General features: G+C 41.6%; 1 protein-coding gene across 2 annotated transcripts in view; it reads left to right on the forward strand.

The window, feature by feature from the left end:
• Positions 1-18097, forward strand: part of MINDY2 (MINDY lysine 48 deubiquitinase 2) — an 86324-nt gene that overhangs the window by 24021 nt on the left and 44206 nt on the right. For both annotated transcript variants that reach the window (XM_035258725.3, XM_035258726.3), the window contains exons 3-4: positions 2040-2104; positions 11358-11516. In XM_035258725.3, the coding sequence (XP_035114616.2) occupies positions 2040-2104; positions 11358-11516 (224 nt within the window). The remainder of the gene's footprint in view (positions 1-2039; positions 2105-11357; positions 11517-18097) is intronic.

Raw genomic sequence — 18097 nt, forward strand, 5'->3', positions numbered from 1 at the left:
TATGAATTCTTCCTTTGAAATGTTTTCTTTTTCTATATACTGGTACATCTGCAAACTGTATCATTCTTTGTCCTCTAAGTTAGCCTACGTATCAGTGTGCTTTCCTAAAGCATCAGTGTCATCCTTTACCCCTCTCCTTAAAAGTATAAAGATCCCTGTGATCTTTCACATGCAGCCAAACGTATCATCATATTATTAAGGATTTTCTAAAATCTGTTCAGGTTTACTCCTTCAGCTTGTTTGCCGCTACTTTACGGTATAAATCTTTTGTATTAAATCTTCTTATAAGCTATCCATGTGACTTGATCTTTCGTATATGTGCTTTCTCCATTCATTCTTCCCCTCAAAAGATGCTTTTTCTCCCATTGCCATTCCAAGTTATGCTCATTTTTTCTTTTTGAGACGATTAACCAGGTTTGGTGCATGCCTGTAGTCCCAGCTACTCGGGAGGCTGAAGTGGGAGGATCACCTGAGTCTAGGGAGGTCAAGGTTGCAGCAAGTCATGGTCATGCCACTGCACTCCAGCCTGGGCGACAGAGTAAGAGTCTGTGTCAAAAAAAAACCAAAACCAAAAACAAAGAGTCTTCCAAAATTTGCAGTATCCATTACATCACTAAGTCTAGAGCTCACAAAAAAATCAGTTGACTGGTTGTGTGGAAGGGTAGAGACAAATTAACCAGTTGACAAGATTTTTTAAAAATACAATTTGTTTTTGTTTTTGAGACAGAGTCTCTCCCCATCACCCAGGCTAGAGTGCAGTGGCCGATCTTGGCTCACTACAACCTTCATCTCCTGGGTTCAAGCTATTCTCCCACCTCGGCCTCCCGAGTAGTTGGGGCTATAGGCGCTCGTCATCACGCCTGGCTAGTTTTTGTATTTTTAGTAGATATAGGGTTGTATCATGTTGGCCAGGCTGGTTGTGAACTCCTACCCTCAGGTGATGCGGTCTACTCGGCTTCCCAAAGTGCTGAGATTACAGGAATGAGCCATGGTGCCTAGCCCAGTTTAGCTTTTACGTTCAATAAGGAAAGACAAGCCAGGTGTGGTGTCTCAGACCTCTAATGCCAACACTTTGGGAGGCTGCAACATGACAAAACCCCATCTCTTAAAAAGAAGAAAAGATAATCATATAGGTAGAGAATTCAAAGAAATATATGCATATAGTTAATACATAATTTGAAAGATAATACATAGGTTATGCATAGATTTAAAAGTATTAAAATTGTGATCCATGTTTTTAAAAAGTACCATGTATATTTAAAAGTTGCCACGTATACCAAAAGATTGTGTATATCAAATAAAAATTTTTATATAAAAATACCATCTTTTTAAATGCACAAAAAAAACCTTTTTTTTTTTTTTGCGGTGGAGAATGGCTCTGTTGCCCAGGCTGGAGCGAAGTGGTGCAATCTCGGCTCACTGCAACCTCCACCTCCCAGGTTTAAGTGATTTTTCTGCCTCAGCCTCCCGAGTAGCTGGAATTTACAGGTGCCTACCACCACACCCTGCTAACTTTTGTATTTTTAGTAGAATCGGGGTTTCACCATGTTGGCCAGGCTGGTCTTGAACTCCTGACCTTGAGTGATCTACCCACCTCGTTCTCCCAAAGTGCTGGGATTACAGGTGTGAGCCACCACATCCAGTCAGATGCCAAATAATTTTTTTTTAACCTCTCAGGGTTGCAGACATTTAGAAGACTGATAATACCCATTGTTAGTGAGGTAATCAGAATTAGTTATATCGTTGACAGCAATGAAATTTGGTACAACTTTTGGGACCTTTATATATAATAATATGGAAGGATGCTGAAATATATTATAAAATCAAAAAAGTTCAAAAGCACTGTAATATATACATTAAAAAAATATATGAGGTGATAGCAAATAGTTAACATTTATTTTCTCTGGGTAGGTTTGAGAAGTCAACTTTATATGTCAGCCATAGCTTCAGTGTTTTAACATTTATAATTAAAATCTATTATTTTTGCAATCAGAAAAAAAAAGTTTTTAAAAGGCAATTTCACAATTTTTTTTTTACAGGAGATTACATGCTTGATGCAAAGCCAAAAGAAATTTCAGAAATTCAACGTTTAAATTATGAACAGGTAATCAACACAATTTTTGTTAAAGTTTAATTTTAAAGTTTAAATATATACATTGGTCTCTATCAGTAGCTGGGAGCCTTTTTCTATAAATGATTAGAGAGTAAACACTTTAGACTTTGCAGCCCACATGTGGTCAGTCTTTATTGCATATTGTTTTCTTTTTCAATAACTCTTTAAAAATAAAAAAGCCATTTTTACCTTACAGCCAGATTATCATTCTACAAATCTATGTAGAATGATAACCTGGTATTTTTCCTTTTTTTTTTTTTCCTCATTCCGTGACAGATCAAACCTTGTGTTTTTCTTGAAAAATTGACTTCCAGGTGAATTTGTCATTGATTCATCTTTTCTAGTTTTATTTATATTTTACAATTAAGTTATGTTCAGGAGAAAGTCGAACTAATGATGTGTGTATCATTAGGACAAATTTTGCCATTTGATAGTTTCAGTGTTCACATTTCTTGGCATGTTATTTTGAGATCCTGATCCACAACATAGGAGGTATCACTAGGCTCAAAATTATTAGTGCTGGGAAAAAGCAAGCAGAGCTTCATTTTCTTCGGTATTCATCCTTTACTTGGCAGTAGAAGGCAAGAAGGAATTGGCTTCTTAGAGTGGAAGGAAGTATTGGCCAGGGAAGAAAGAGACATGCTTGGAACCTTGATTTACTTCCAAAGCAACCTTTTTAACGTACTTTGGCCAGTATTAAATTTGCAAAAAGAAAGCCTAACTCATTTCAGTATTGCAAAATTTCATGCGTTTGATGTTCAGATAATCTAGTCCTAATGGAGTTTGAAAAATCAACAACTTATATTGCATCGTTTTTTAAAATAGGAAGTCTAGGCCAGATGCAGTGGCTCATACCTGTACTCCCAGCACTTTCAGAGGCCAAGGTGAGTGGGTCACTTCAGGCCAGGAGTTCGAGACCAGCTGTCTAGCATGGCACATCCCCATCTCTACTAAAAATCCAAAAACTACCCAGGCATAGTGCACGTACCTATAGTCCCAGCTACTCAGGAGGCTGAGGCATGAGAATTGCTTGAACTAGGGAGGCAGAGGTTGCAGTGAGCCAAGATTGTGTTACTGCACTCCAGCCTGGGTGACAGAGGGAGTCTCTGTCTCAAAAAATGGTAAGAAAAATAATAAGTTAAGAAGATGATAGGAAATCTAAACTTAAAGCCAAATTTGTATTCTAACTCATTTAAATTTTGTCAGGGGAATTTGTATCTTAAAACAGTGATACTCAAACATTTTTAGCAATAGAAACCTCTTTTCAAATGAAATCTTATCTCAGCTTCCAATATGTAAAACCAGTACATGATAAGTATAAAGGGATAAGCTTCCATTTATATCATATATTTATCAAATTTATATCATACCTTTTTTTCTTTTCTTTTTTTTTTTTTTTAATGAGACGGAGTTTCGCTCTTGTTACCCAGGCTGAAGTGCAATGGCACGATCTTGGCTGACTGCAGCCTCCGCCTCCTGGGTTCAGGCAATTCTCCTGCCTCAGCCTCCCGAGTAGCTGGGATTACAGGCACGTGCCACCATGCCCAGCTAATTTTTTTGTATTTTTAGTAAAGGCGGGGTTTCACCATGTTGACTAGGATGGTCTCGATCTCTTGACCTCGTGATCCACCCGCCTCGGCCTCCCAAAGTGCTGGGATTACAGGCGTGAGACACCGCGCCCGGCTGTCTTAAATCATTTCTTACTGAAATCATAAACCTATTTTAATAACAAAACATTAAATTAGGGACTGTAGATGATAGTTGCAGTCTGATATCAATTTCCAAATTTTTTTTACTTTTATTGCCTAATTCTGAGAAAATCTTGACCGAAATGAGAAAATCTTGATTTTCATGTTTGCGGTTGCTGGGGGTGCTGGGTCATGCCTGTAATCCCAGCACTTTGGGAGGCCAAGGCAGGTGGATCGCTTGAACCCAGGAGTGAGACCAGCCTGGGCAACATGGCAAAACCCTGTCTCTTCAAAAAGTATAAAACATTAGCTGGGCATGGTTGCAGACGGCCATATCCCTAGCTACTTGGGAGCCTGAGGTAAGATGATCACTTGAGCCCTGGAGGCAGAGGTTGCCGTGAACCAAGATCATGCCACGGCATTGCAGCCTGGACAATAGAATGAGACCCTGTTAAAAACAAAAAAAAAAGAAGAAGAAGAAGAAGAAAGAAAAGTGTTGGTAGCCAGTCACAGTGTTTGCAGCAGTAATTCTAGCTGCTCAGGTACTTAGGAGACTGAGGCAGGAGAATTACTTGAGCCTAGGAGTTCAAGACCAGACTGGGTGATATAGTGAGACTCAATCTCAAAAAAATAAGAAAGAAAGAAAAATAAAAATGTTTGCAAATGTTATCAGCATTTTAAGTCGATCTTGCAGATTTGGAATACACTCCTGTTACAGTGATCAGGATCCTAGAAAAGAGATTGGAAGTATGGGCTCAAAGTTAAAACAAAGGATATCTAACAAGTGCTTGCATTTCTCGTAAACATATCAGTCAAAAAGTATCCTGCTTTTAAAATAGACTGAAACTATACGGTGTTATTATTACATTGCTATTAGTTTTGAAAATAGTGTATGTCAAGCTTATATGGCTGAGTCTAAGCTAGTGTGTAATGTTCCACAAGTGTGATGTAATAGTGTTCTTTTTTGTATATTTTTACGTGAGCAGACCTCTTCAAACCTGAATTTAGAAAGACCAACACAGAGCTGCAATAGTCCCAACTAAAACTCCTTACGAGAAGTTGTCATGTAAGCGTAGAGCAAATTTTTCCAGTTTTGCCTAATAATAGACATCCTAACAGTACCAGAAAACATGATGTGTGTCTGTGTCTGTGTCTGTGTGTGTCTGTGTGTGTGTCTGTGTGTGTGTGTGTCTGTGTGTGTGTGTGTGTGTTCATAACAGATTTTTTTTTTTTTTGGGACAGAGTTTTTCTCGTGTTGGCCAGGCTAGAGTGCAATGGCATGATCTCAGCTCACCACAGCCTCTGCCTCCTGGGTTCAAGCAATTCTCCTGCCTCAACCTCCCAAGTAGCTGGGACTACAGGTGCCCACCACCATGCTCGGCTAATATTTATATTTTTAGTAGAGTTGGGGTTTCACTTTGTTGGTCAGGCTGGTCTTGAGCTCCTGACTTCGTGATTCACCCACCTCAGACTCCCAAAGTTCTGGGATTACAGGCGTGAGCCACTGCGCCTGGCCTCATAACAGATTTTTAAATGACTGCAAATATATTCTTTTTTTTTTTTTTTTTTTGAGACGGAGTTTCGCTCTTGTTACCCAGGCTGGAGTGCAATGATGCGATCTTAGCTCACTGCAACCTCCGCCTCCTGGGTTCAAGCAATTCTCCTGCCTCAGCTTCCCAAGTAGCTGGGATTACAGGCACGCACCACCGTGCCCAGCTAATTTTTTGTATTATTAGTAGAGACAGGGTTTCACCATGTTGACCAGGATGGTCTCCATCTCTTGACCTCGTGATCCACCCGCCTTGGCCTCCCAAAGTGCTGGGATTATAGGCGTGAGCCACCGCGCCTGGCCAACTGCAAATATATTCTTAAAATGTATTTTGTATTTAAATTTAAAATATTTCACCATATTAAAGGTTGGTTTGAAAAGAGTTGTAAGAAACAGTTTAACTGCCACCTTAAAGGATCCAGTAGTAATCCCTTCTTGTCAGGTAAGCAACCATAGCTCACATTTATATTTTATAATATTAAGTATTGTTTCGAATTAGGAACAAAGTGGCAAAATACTTAGCCAAGAGTTTAAAACCCTTTTATAATAAGTTTGTTTCATTTATCAGTTGTTGTTTTTTATTAAGACAGAGTGTTGGCCAGGTGTGGTGGCTTACGTCTGTAATCCCAGCACTTTGGGAGGCCAAGGCGGGCAGATCACAAGATCAGGAGATCAAGATCATCTTAGCTCACGTGGTGAAACCCCATCTCTACTAAAAGTCCAAAAAATTAGCCAACCATGGTGGCACACTCCTGTGGTCCCAGCTACTTGGGAGGCTGAGGCAGGAGAATCCCTTGAATCTGGGAGGCGGAAATTGTAGTGAGCCAAGATCATGCCACCACACTCCAACCTGGTCAATATAGTGAGACACTGCCTCATGGGAAAAAAAAAAAGACCGAGTCTTGTTCTTTTCACAGGCTGGAGTGCAGTGGCACCATCTCAGACCACTGCAACTTCTACCTTTGAGGTTCAACGGATTCTTACGCCTCAGCCTCCCAAGTAGTTGGGATTATAGGCATCTGCCACCACTCTTGGCTAATTTTTGTTTTTGAGACGGAGTCTTTCTCCGTCACCAGGCCGGAGTACAGTGGCACCATCTTGGCCCACTCAACCTCTGCCTCTGATTCCCCCGCATCAGCCTCCCAAGTAGCTGGGAGGTGTGTGCCACCACGCCCAGCTAATTTTTTTTATTTTAGTAGAGATGGGGTTTCACCATGTTGGCCAGGATGGTCTCGATCTCTTGACTACGTGATCCACCCACCTCAGCCTCCCAAAGTATTGGGATTATAGGTATGAGCCATACAGCCTAGCCAGTTTTTTTATTTTTAGTAGAAATGGCATTTCACCATGTTGGCCAGGCTGGTCTGGAACTCCTGGCCTCAAGTGATCCACCTGCTTTGGCCTTCCAAAGTGCTAGGATTACAGGCATGAGCTACCGCACCAGCCTTTGTTTGTTTGTTTGTTTTGATAGGGTCTCACTCTGTCACTTGGGCTGACATGTGACATGGTGCGATCATGGCTTACTACAGCCTCAAACTCTTGGGCTCAAGTGATCTGTCCACCTCAGCCTCTCACAGTGCTAGGATTACAGGCGTGAGCCACTGTGTCTGGCCTGTTTTGTAAAGTTACCTGAAGATATCAAATGATGTTAATTTAGTTGTTTTAATACTAAATAATTGGGAATAATTGTAGCAAATATGAAGGTATAAGCATGAGCCTGGAGCCATTAGAAATCATACTGCCCCTTAAGGAAATTGGGTGGTTGACAACCGAGAATTTACAAAAATAGAGGAAGGAACTGGTGGTTATAAAACTGTAAGTCTTAGATTGCTCACTATCGTTACTGTTTTCTCAGATTCATCATTGCTGTAGGTTTAAGAAAAGTTTTAAAACATTTAAAGGAAAAAATGTAAGCTGATTGTTTTTAAGGGTTCAATTTTTGGGAAGGTTGAGAAAATACATTGTTTGGGGGAAACATACATAGTAGGAAGAGATGAAACTGGCAAAGGTCAAAGACTGTAGTATAACAATGTTATCCTATTATAATTGCATCATTCGTGAATTTAAAACATTTGAATGATTTTTCTTTACTGTCTGAACAGTCTGTTAGAATGAAATTTTATGAATTATTTATTTATTTATTTATTTTTTGAGACGGAGTTTCGCTCTTGTTACCCAGGCTGGAGTGCAATGGCACAATCTTGGCTCACCGCAACCTCCACCTCCTGGGTTCAGGCAATTCTCCTGCCTCAGCCTCCCGAGTAGCTGGGATTACAGGCACGCGCCACCGTGCCCAGCTAATTTTTTGTATTTTTAGTAGAGACGGGGTTTTACCATGTTGACCAGGATGGTCTCGATCTCTTGACCTCGTGATCCACCCACCTCGGCCTCCCAAAGTGCTGGGATTACAGGCTTGAGCCACCGTGCCCGGCCGAATTATTTCTTAAAACAGAACTTTGTGACCTAATTTGTCTTTTTCAAATTTGAAAGAGAATCCGTAGTTTTAATGTAAGAAGGTGTCCTTCATTTTCTCTCTTTTTAAAAATCAAACCCCTCTATGTAGTCTACTGTTCCTATTTTTTAGCATCTAGTACAGTGTCTGCTAAGCAGTAGGGATTCAGTAAAAGTGTGTGAATTTTTTCTTTTTTTTTTTAGACGGAGTTTCGCTCTTGTTACCCAGGCTGGAGTGCAATGGTGCGATCTCAGCTCACCGCAACCTCCGCCTCCTGGGTTCAGGCAATTCTTCTGCCTCAGCCTCCCGAGTAGCTGGGATTACAGGCGCGCGCCACTGTGCCCAGCTAATTTTTTTATTTTTAGTAGAGACGAGATTTCACCATGTTGACCAGGATGGTCTCAATCTCTTGGCCTCGTGATTCGCCCACCTCGGCCTCCCAAAGTGTTGGAATTACGGGCATGAGCCACCGTGCCCGGCCAAAAGTGTATTAACATTTATGTACTGGTTTTTCTTTGTTCTTTTGAATGTATCCTCTATATATATGACCATATTTAATGTGTTAAAATGTTTAGAAAAGCATTTTTTTTTTTACTCCACTATCATAGAAGGATAGAAAAGCATTTAAAAATAGTCTTTATTCCAGATTTATATGACTGTATTTATGGAGAAAACTGATGTGGGCAGAATGATCCCTTAATTTGACAAACAAGACATTGTGGTTTAGCCTCTGCCAGTCTCTTAGAGTTCATCTCCTACAGCTTTTCACTTTTACTTTGTCCCAGCCACACTGGACCCCATGCTATTCCATGGATACACTAATACACTCATTTTTACCTCAGGACTTTTGCAACGCTCTTTGACCAGAGCTTCCTAAGACTCAGTGCTCACTGTGATCTCTATTCTAGTGTCATTTTCAAAGAGGCCTGCCTCCCTCTCCTTCTTTTCCCTCCCATTTGCACTGCCCTCTTTCCCTCCCCTCACCCTTCCTCCACCTTCCCTCCCTCCCCTTCTTCCTTCCTTCCTTCCTTCCTTCCTTCCTTCCTTCCTTCCTTCCTTCCATCCATCCATCCTAGTGTATTCACTGCAAAATTGAGCATGGAAAGTGCTGAGAATTTCTATATACCTTCTGTTCCTCCTAACCCTACACACAAAGCTTTCTCTACTGTCAACATCCTGCACCAAAGTGGTACATTTATTACTGATAAACCTACAATGCCTCATCATTATCACCCAGAGTCTATAATTTATTCATTGTTGGTGTTGTAGATTCTATGGATTTTGAAAAATGTATAATGACACGTATCTACCATTACAGTATCATACACAATAGTTTCACTGTCCTAAAAATTCTCTGTACTCTGCCTAGTCATTCTCCCTTCCTTCCCCTAATCCTTGGCAACCACTTAACTTTTTTTTTATTTATTTTTATTTTTATTTATTTATTTTTTTATTGCATTTTAGGTTTGGGGGTACATGTGCAGAACATGCAAGACAGTTGCATAGGTACACACATGGCACCACTTAACTTTTTTACAGTCTATAGTCTTGGCTTTTCCAGAATGTTATTTGGAATTATACAGTATGTAGCCTTTTCAGAATATCTTCTTTTCTTTACTAATATGCATTTAAATTCCCTCTGTGTCTTTTCATGGCTTGATGGCTTGTTTCTATTTTTTTAAATTGTGTTAAAAACCACGTAATATAAAATGTATTATTTTAAACATTTATAAGCATACAGTTCAGAAGTGTTAACTGTATTCATGGTGTTGTATAACAGATCTCTAGAACATTTTCATCTTTAAAACTGAAACTTGCCAGGCATGGTAGCCTATGCCTATAATTCCAATGCTTTGAGAGGCTGAGGTGGAAAATTACTTGAGCTCAGAAATTCAAGACCAGTCTGGGCAACACAGTGAGACCCCGTCTCTACAAAATATCAACTACACTAGCTGGGCATGGTAACATGCACCTGTAGTCCCAGCTACATGGGAGGTTGAGGTGGGAGGATCACTTGAGCCCAGGAGGTTGAGGCTGTGGTGAGCCATGATCATACCACTGCATTCTAGGCTAGGCAACAGAGTGACAGCCTGTATTCATCAGACAACTCCCTTCTCACGTCCCACAATTTCCTATAAACCACCATTTTACTTTCTATTTCTATGATTTTGACAACTCTAAATACCTCATATAAGTAGAGTCATACAGTATTTTTATTTTTGTGACTGGCTTGTTTTACTCAGCATGATGTACTCAAAGTTCATCCAGGTTGTAGCATATGACTAGATTTCCTTCTTTTTAAGGCTGAATAATATTGCATTGTATGGATATACCTCATTTTCTTTATTTTTTTGTCAGTTGTGACTAAGAATAGATAAAGAATTATGAATAGGCCAGACACGGTGGCTCATGCCTGTAATCCTAGCACTTTGGGAGTCCGTGGCTGTCAGATCACGAGGTCAAAAGATCGAGACCATCCTGGCCAACACGGTGAAACCCCATCTCTACTAAAAATAAAAAAGTTAATTAAAAAAAAATACAAAAATTAGTGGGGTGTGGTGGCGCCCACCTGTAGTCCCAGTTACTCGGGAGGCTGAGGCAGGAGAATCGTTTGAACCCAGGAGGCAGAGGTTGTGGTGAGCTGAGATCGTGCCACTGCACTCCAGCCTGGTGATAGAGCAAGACTCCATCTCAAAAAAAAAAAAAAAATTATGAATAATGTTGCAGTGAGCTTGGGTGTGCCACTGTCTCTTTAAGATCCTCCTTCCAATTATTTTAGATTCAACTGTAGGAGAGACCTTCCTCTTTGACTTTAAAAACATTTGGCTTTAGACTTTCCAGTCTAAAATAGGTCCTTCATTTCTGCTACTCTCTACAACCTCATCTTGCTCAGTTTTTCTTACTAATACCTGACATTGTGTTATATAGATACATGCTTATCTCTCTCAATAGAATGTTAGTTGCATAAGAGCATGAACTTTGTGTTGTTTTGTTTTGTTTTGTTTGAGGCAGAGTCTCTCTCTGTTGCCCATGCTGCAATGCAATGGCACAATCTCTGTGCATTGCAACCTCTACCTCCTGGGTTCAGGTGACCATCCTACATCAGTTTAGGGACTAAAGGCACGTGCCACCACGCCTACATCAGGTGACCATCCTACATCAGCAAGTAGCTGGGACTAAAGGCATGTGCCACCACGCCTAGCTAATTTTTGTATTTTTAGTAGAGACAAGGTTTCGCCCTGTTGGCTAGGCTGGTCTCAAACTCCTGACCTCAAGTAATCCACCTGCTGTGGCCTCCCAAAGTGCTAGGATTACAAGTGGGAGCCACCATGCCCAGCAATCTAGTAAATATTTACTGAGCAACTACTGTAAGCTAGTTATTTGAAGGTGTCAGCATGTAGTCAGTGGTACTGCATAAGTGTTATTAACAGTAAAAATATGTTGAATTTATTGGAGAAAATGGAAAATTAAAAGTAATTGTCCTTATACTTGATTATCTTTTGTGTTCTTGTTTTGATGTTTCTGAATTATAACTTTCCCCTTTTCTATTTTCAGAATATGAGTGATGCCATGGCAATTCTGCACAAATTACAGACAGGCCTGGATGTAAATGTAAGATTCACTGGTGTTCGAGTGTTTGAGTATACACCGGAATGCATAGTATTTGATCTTCTTGATATTCCTTTGTACCATGGGTGGTTAGTAGACCCTCAGGTAAGTCGAAGAATTTAAATTATATAAACACAAATGCAGGAAAAATGTATTAATTTGGCAAACAATTCTAAATTTATATATTTTTGTTGACTTACTCTTTTTGTACTTTTGCCTGGAATTAGCCAAACTATGAGGTTAAGAGCACAGTCCTCCAGACTGCCAAGTCTGCCCAAGGCTTCTGACCCCAACTGCTAGGTCCCAACTACAAGGATAGAGGGAAGAGCTCATAGAAGACCACCCTTTCTTCTCACACCAACCACAAGGTCAAAGGTTTCCCAAAACCCCACCCTCAGGTTCAGTAATTCACCAGAATGACTAACAGGACTTACAGAAACCTATTAAACTCACTGTAAGGCCGGTTGCCTCACCAGGAGCTGGACACACCCACCTCTGCACTCAGCACCTGACTCTGCACCCAGCACCAGGCTCTGCACTTCCAGGCTCTGCCGCATGGCTCCCCTGGAAGGCTCCGGCTGATGCAACCCTGGCCAGCTGGAAAACCCGCCCAACAACCCACCAACCAATAGTGGCCTGCCCCGTCCCAATCCCGCTCCCCTGGAGCCAAACAGATCACCCAGCTGTTGCTCAGTCCTCATAGCCATAAAACCCCACGCCCCAAGAAGTCAGCGCAACTTCTCTGGCCCCTTGTGTGGGACCGCAGAACCTCGCCCAGGAGCCAATTAAATTTCAATAACTGGCCTCAGTTGCCTCATTTGAACCTTAGTGCCTCATTCAAACCTTACACTCACCATTACAGTTTATTACAGGGCAAAGATACAGGTTAAAATTAGCCAAGGAAAGAGATGTAGGGCAGAATCTCCGTCTGGATCCTCAGGACGTCATTCCCTCTTAGAACTGATGATGACAATATGCACGGAGTGCTGCCAATCCTGGACGTTCACCCAACCTTTCGTTTTTGGACTTTTTACTGAGATTTCATTATGTAGTTATGATTGACTGATGAATTGATGGCCCATGTAGTTGAACCCAGATTCCTACCCTTCCCTCCCTGGAAGCTGAGCTGACGCCATGTGGTTCAAGGGATCCATCATTAGTGTAAACTGCAGGTGTGGCCCAAGAGGCCCAGGATAAATAACACAGTCACTCCTGTTGGTATAGAAATGCCAAGATTTAGAGGTTATCTCATAGGAACCGGGACAGAGGTCAAACCTCTTTGGGCAAGACTGTATTCTTTATTGCACAGCTTTGAAAAGAGATTTTGGATTACCCAAAGATTTATTTTAAAATGGCACCCCCATACATCCATCACTCCAACAGTATATTTCTCAATGTACAGTGTCCTGTGTATATTAGTCTAGCAATCTAGATTTTGCGTCTTGTTAAGGGTATCAGGGTTCTGGCGGGAAGTATATAACACACTTAAGGATAACTGACAAAAGTTTAAGGAAGAGACTATTTACAAAGATGTGGGCATGGTTAAGGGGAACAAGCAAGGGATGGTGAGGCGTCCTAGAGCTGGCAACAGCAGAAAACGATTGCCATTTCTAACTGAAAAGACAAGGACAGGGAATAGTTAGCAGAGCCCAGCAAGATAATTACTAAAGCCCAGAGCTGCTGACCAGGAGAGGTGATCTTCAGGAAAGCAATACTGTTACCACCAAGCTGTGGCCCAGCAGGGAAAGAGCAAAGGTAATCCCCTGTCTGACTCCCACTTTCTGATTTCCTCCATTTGCTCCTAATGGCCAAATTCAGCTAACTAGAGAGTAAGAACTCCAGTTGCTGCAGTCCGCAGAGGTTAGTCTCCCGGATACAGAAGAATGGAGAGTTAATTGGAGGATGAAAGGAAAACATAATTTTGCTGTTACATACTTAATTTTCATATAGGTTAGTCTTTTCTTTTACACTGATCTCTGTTATGTCCACTCCTATACTGTTTTAGTATTCACTTATTTACATTTTTCAACATAAAGTTAAGATTCAGATTTCAAAATAATACTGGTTAATTATGAACTTTAAAAGAAAAAGACAAAGGAATCATACCAGCTAATGCCTTTCAAATTTATTTTGCTTTATAGTATGAGGTGAGAATTTACCTTTTATATAAAGTAAACTTTTCATTTTGAGGTAATTGTAGATTCATATGCTAGTGTAAGAAATAATAAAGAATGATCCCTTGTACCTTTTGCACAGTTTTCCCCAATGGAAAAATTTAGTAATTTTGCAAAATTTAAAATTTGATTATTTTAATAAAAGCCAGGAAATTGACATTAATAAAGTCAAGATACATGACTGGGCACAGTGTCTCATGCCTGTAATCCTAGAACTTTGGGAGGCCAAGGCAAGAGGATCGCTTGAGCCCAGGAGTTCAAGACTAGCCTGGGCAACATGGCAAAACCTTATCTCTACAAAATATAAAAATTAACCAGGCATGTTGGAACATGCCTGTGGTCCCAGCTTTTCAGGAAGCTGAGGTGGGAGGATCGCTTGCGCCTAGGAGGTCGATGCTGCAGTGAGCTATGATCATGCCATTGCATTCTAGCTTGAGACAGAGGAGACCCTATCTCAAAAAAAGTAGATAAATAAGTAGACAAAGTCAAGATACAGAACATTTCTACTAACACAAGAGTCCCTCCTGATGCCCTTTTATATCCACACCCGCTTCTCTCACACCCTGACCCTCTATCCTCTTGTTAACCACTAATCTTTCTCCATTTCTATAATTTTGTTATTTTGAGAATATTATATAAGTGAAATAACACAGTGTGTAATCTTTTTGGATTGGCCTCTTTTTTTTGTGAGATGGGATCTTGCTCTGTCACCCATGCTGGTGTGCAGTGGTGTGATCTTGGCTCACTGCAACCTCCACCTCCTGGGTTCAAGCGATTCTCCTGCCTCAGCTTCCCGAGTAGCTGGGACTAGGACTACAGGTGTGTGCCACCATGCCCAGCTAATTCTCATATTTTTAGTAGAGATAGAGTTTCACCATATTGGTCAGGCTGGCCTTGTATGATCCAGCCTTATGATTTGGGCCTCCCAAAGTGCTGGGATTATAGGTGTGAGCCACCACGCCCAGCCTGTATTGGTTTTTGTATTCATCATTAGTCTCCAGAGCATCATCCAGATTATGGCATCTGTAGTTTCTTCCTTTTCGTTACTGAATAATATTCTGTGGTGTGGACATACCACAGTTTTACTTGTTACAGAGCATCTGGGCATTTTCCAGTGTCTGGCCATTATGTTAAAACTGCTGTGGGCCGGGCACAGTGTCTCACACCTGTAATCCCAGCACTTTGGGAGGCTGAGTTGGGTGGATCACTTGAGGCCAGGAGTTCGAGGTCAGCCTGGCCAACACGGCAAAACCTTGTCTCTACTAAAAATACAAAAATTAGCTGGGCACCTGTAATCCCAGCTACTCGGGAGGCTGAGGTAGGAGAATCACTTGAACCCAGGAGGCAGCCGCGGCAGTGAGCCGAGATTGTGCCACTTCTTTCTGGACTAGGTGACAGAGCAAGACTCTGTATCAAACTGCTGCGAACGTTTGTGTACAAGTAGGTTTTTCATTTCCCTGGTTTAAATGCCCAGGAGTGCAGTTGGTGGGTTACATCTTAGTTGCTTGTGCGTTTGTTCTTTAAGAGACAGGGTCTTGCTTTGTTGTGCAGGCTGGGCTTGAACTGCTGGGCTCAAGTGATCCTCTCACTGCAGCCTCCCACGTAGCTGGGACTACAGGCATGCACCCTTCTGCTCAGTTAACCTGTGTATTTTTTTTAAGAAAGTGACAAATTGTTTATAGAGTACCTGTACCAAAAGTTTACATTATCACCAGTAAAATGAGTGATCCAGTTTCTCTGCATCTTCATCTTCATCAGCATTTAATGTTGTCACTTTTTTTTTTTTAGCCATTCTTAGGTAGCAATATTTCATTGTAGTTTTAATTTGCTTACCTTTTTCTTTTTCTCTTTTTTTTTTTTTTTTTTTTTTGAGACCGAGTCTCATTCTGTTGTCCAGGCAAGAGCGCAATGGTGGGATCTTGGCTCACTGCAGCCTCCTCCTCCCAGGTTCAAGCGATTCTCCTGCCTCAGCCTCCTGAGTAGGGGGGATTACAGTCACCCACCACCATGCCCAGCTAATTTTTTTGTATTTTTAGTAGACACAGGCTTTCACCATGTTGGTTAGGCTGGTCACAAACTCCCAACCTGAGGTGATACACCCACCTAGGCCTCCCAAAGTGCTGGGAATATAGGCGTGAGCCATCGTGCCCAGCCTAATTTGCATTTTTTTAATAGCTAATGATGTTGAACATCTTTTTTTTTTTCTTTAAGACGGGGTTTTGCTCTTGTTGCCCAGGCTGGAGTGCACTGGTGTTATCTCAGCTCACCACAACCTCTTCCTCCCCAGTTCAAACGATTCTCCTGCCTCAGCTCCCGAGTAGCTAGGATTATAGGCATGCGCTACCACACCCAGCTAATTTTGTAATTTTAGTAGAGACAGGGTTTCTCCATGTTGGTCAGGCTGGTCTCGAACTGCTGACCTCAGGTTATCTGTCCTCCTTGGCCTCCCAAAGTATTGGGATTACAGGTATGAGCCACCACACCTGGCCAATGTTGAACATCTTTTGATGTGCTTGTTTGCCATTTGTATATTTTTTAGTAAAATATCTCCTCATATCTTTTGCCCATTTCAAATTAGACTAGTTATTTACTGTTGAGTTTTGTTATTTTGTTTTCTTTTTTGACACTAGGTCTTGCTGAGTCACCCAGGCTGGAGTGCAGTGGCATGATCATAGCTCACTGCAGCCTCAAATTCTTGGGGTCAAGTGATCCACCTGCCTCAGCCTCCTGAGTAGCTGGGTACATGCCATCATGCCCTGCTAATGTTTTAATTTTTTTCTAGAAATGAGGTCTCACCATATCTCTCAGGCTGGTCTCAAACTCCTGGACTCGGCCTCCCAAAGTGCTGGGACTACAGATGTGAGCCACCATGTCCAGCCCCTTTGCCCATTTTCTTAATTGGGTTCTGTGTCTTTTTGTAATTGAGTTGCAAATGATCTTGATGTGTTGTAAGCACAAATCTCTTGTCAACTATATGACTTAGAAATATTCTTTAATGTTGAATTTTTTTTTTTAGAAACAGTGTTTTGTTGTTTTTTTTTTTTTTGAGACGGAGTTTCGCTCTTGTTACCCAGGCTGGAGTGCAATAGCACGATCTCGGCTCACCACAACCTCCGCCTCCTGGGTTCAGGCAATTCTCCTGCCTCAGCCTCCCGAGTAGCTGGGATTACAGGCACGCGCCACCGTGCCCAGCTAATTTTTTGTATTTTTAGTAGAGACGGGGTTTCACCATGCTAACCAGGATGGTCTCGATCTCTTGACCTCGTGATCCACCCGCCTCGGCCTCCCAAAGGCGTGTCACTCTTTGACTTGGGTGAACTCCCAGTCTGGTCTTGAACTCCTGGCGTCAAGCAGTTTTCCCACCTTAGCCTCTCAGAGTGCTGGGGTTACAGGTGTGAGCCTCTGTGCCTGGACTTACTTTCAGTGAAGTTCATTTTATCTGCTTTTTCTTTTGTCCCTTATGCTTTTGGTGTCCTATCTAAGAAGGCTTTGCCTAACCAAAAATCAAGATTTAGTTATTTTCTATTAAGAGTTGTATAATTTTAGCACTTACATTTATGAATATGGTTAATTTTGAGTTAATTTTTATGGTTTGAGGAAAGGGTTCAACTTTATTCATATGCATGTAGATATCCGGTTGTCCTAGTACTATTTGCTGAAAAAGTTATTCTTACCCTGTTGAATTATCTTGACACTTGGCGTGATCTTCATAAAATAAACCCTTCCCTTTACCCTGTGCCCTCCTCTTTCCCTTAAAAGCATCCAGTTTAATTAAAATAAGATTTAGGCGGGGTGCGGTGGCTCAAGCCTGTAATCCCAGCACTTTGGGAGGCCGAGGTGGGTGGATCACGAGGTCAAGAGTTCGAGACCATCCTGGTCAACATGGTGAAACCCCGTCTCTACTAAAAATACGAAAAATTAGCTGGGCGTGGTGGCGTGTGCCTGTAATCCCAGCTACTCAGGAGGCTGAGGCAGGAGAATTGCCTGAACCCAGGAGGCGGAGGTTGCGGTGAGCCGAGATCGCGCCATTGCACTCCAGCCTGGGTAACGAGCAAAACTCCATCTCAAAAAAAAATAAGATTTAAAATCCTTATTCATATTTATGGAGGCTTGTTTTTTTTTTTTGTTTTGTTTTGTTTTTTTTGAGACAGAATCTCACTGTGTCACCCTGGCTGGAGTGCAGTGGCACAACCTTGGTTCACTGCAGCCTCAGCCTCCTGTGTTCAAGTGAGATCCTCCCTCCTTAGTCCCCAGGTAGCTAGGTGCATGCCACCACGCCTGGCTAATTGAGACGGGATTTCACTGTGTTGCCCAGGCTGGTCTCAAACTCCTGTCCTCAAGCGATCCTCCCACCTCAGACTCCCAAAGTGCTGAAATTATAAACATGAGCCACTGTGCTTGTCTCAAAAAGATAGGTTGTTATTTCTTTACCTGATTAATTGTATAAGGGCTGGATTCATATCTCAGTCTTTGGAACAGTGCCTGGAACGTCTTAGGTTCTCAGTAAATATT

Source organism: Callithrix jacchus, chromosome 8 (genome assembly GCF_049354715.1).
Source record: "Callithrix jacchus isolate 240 chromosome 8, calJac240_pri, whole genome shotgun sequence".
Classification (NCBI taxonomy): domain Eukaryota; kingdom Metazoa; phylum Chordata; class Mammalia; order Primates; family Cebidae; genus Callithrix; species Callithrix jacchus.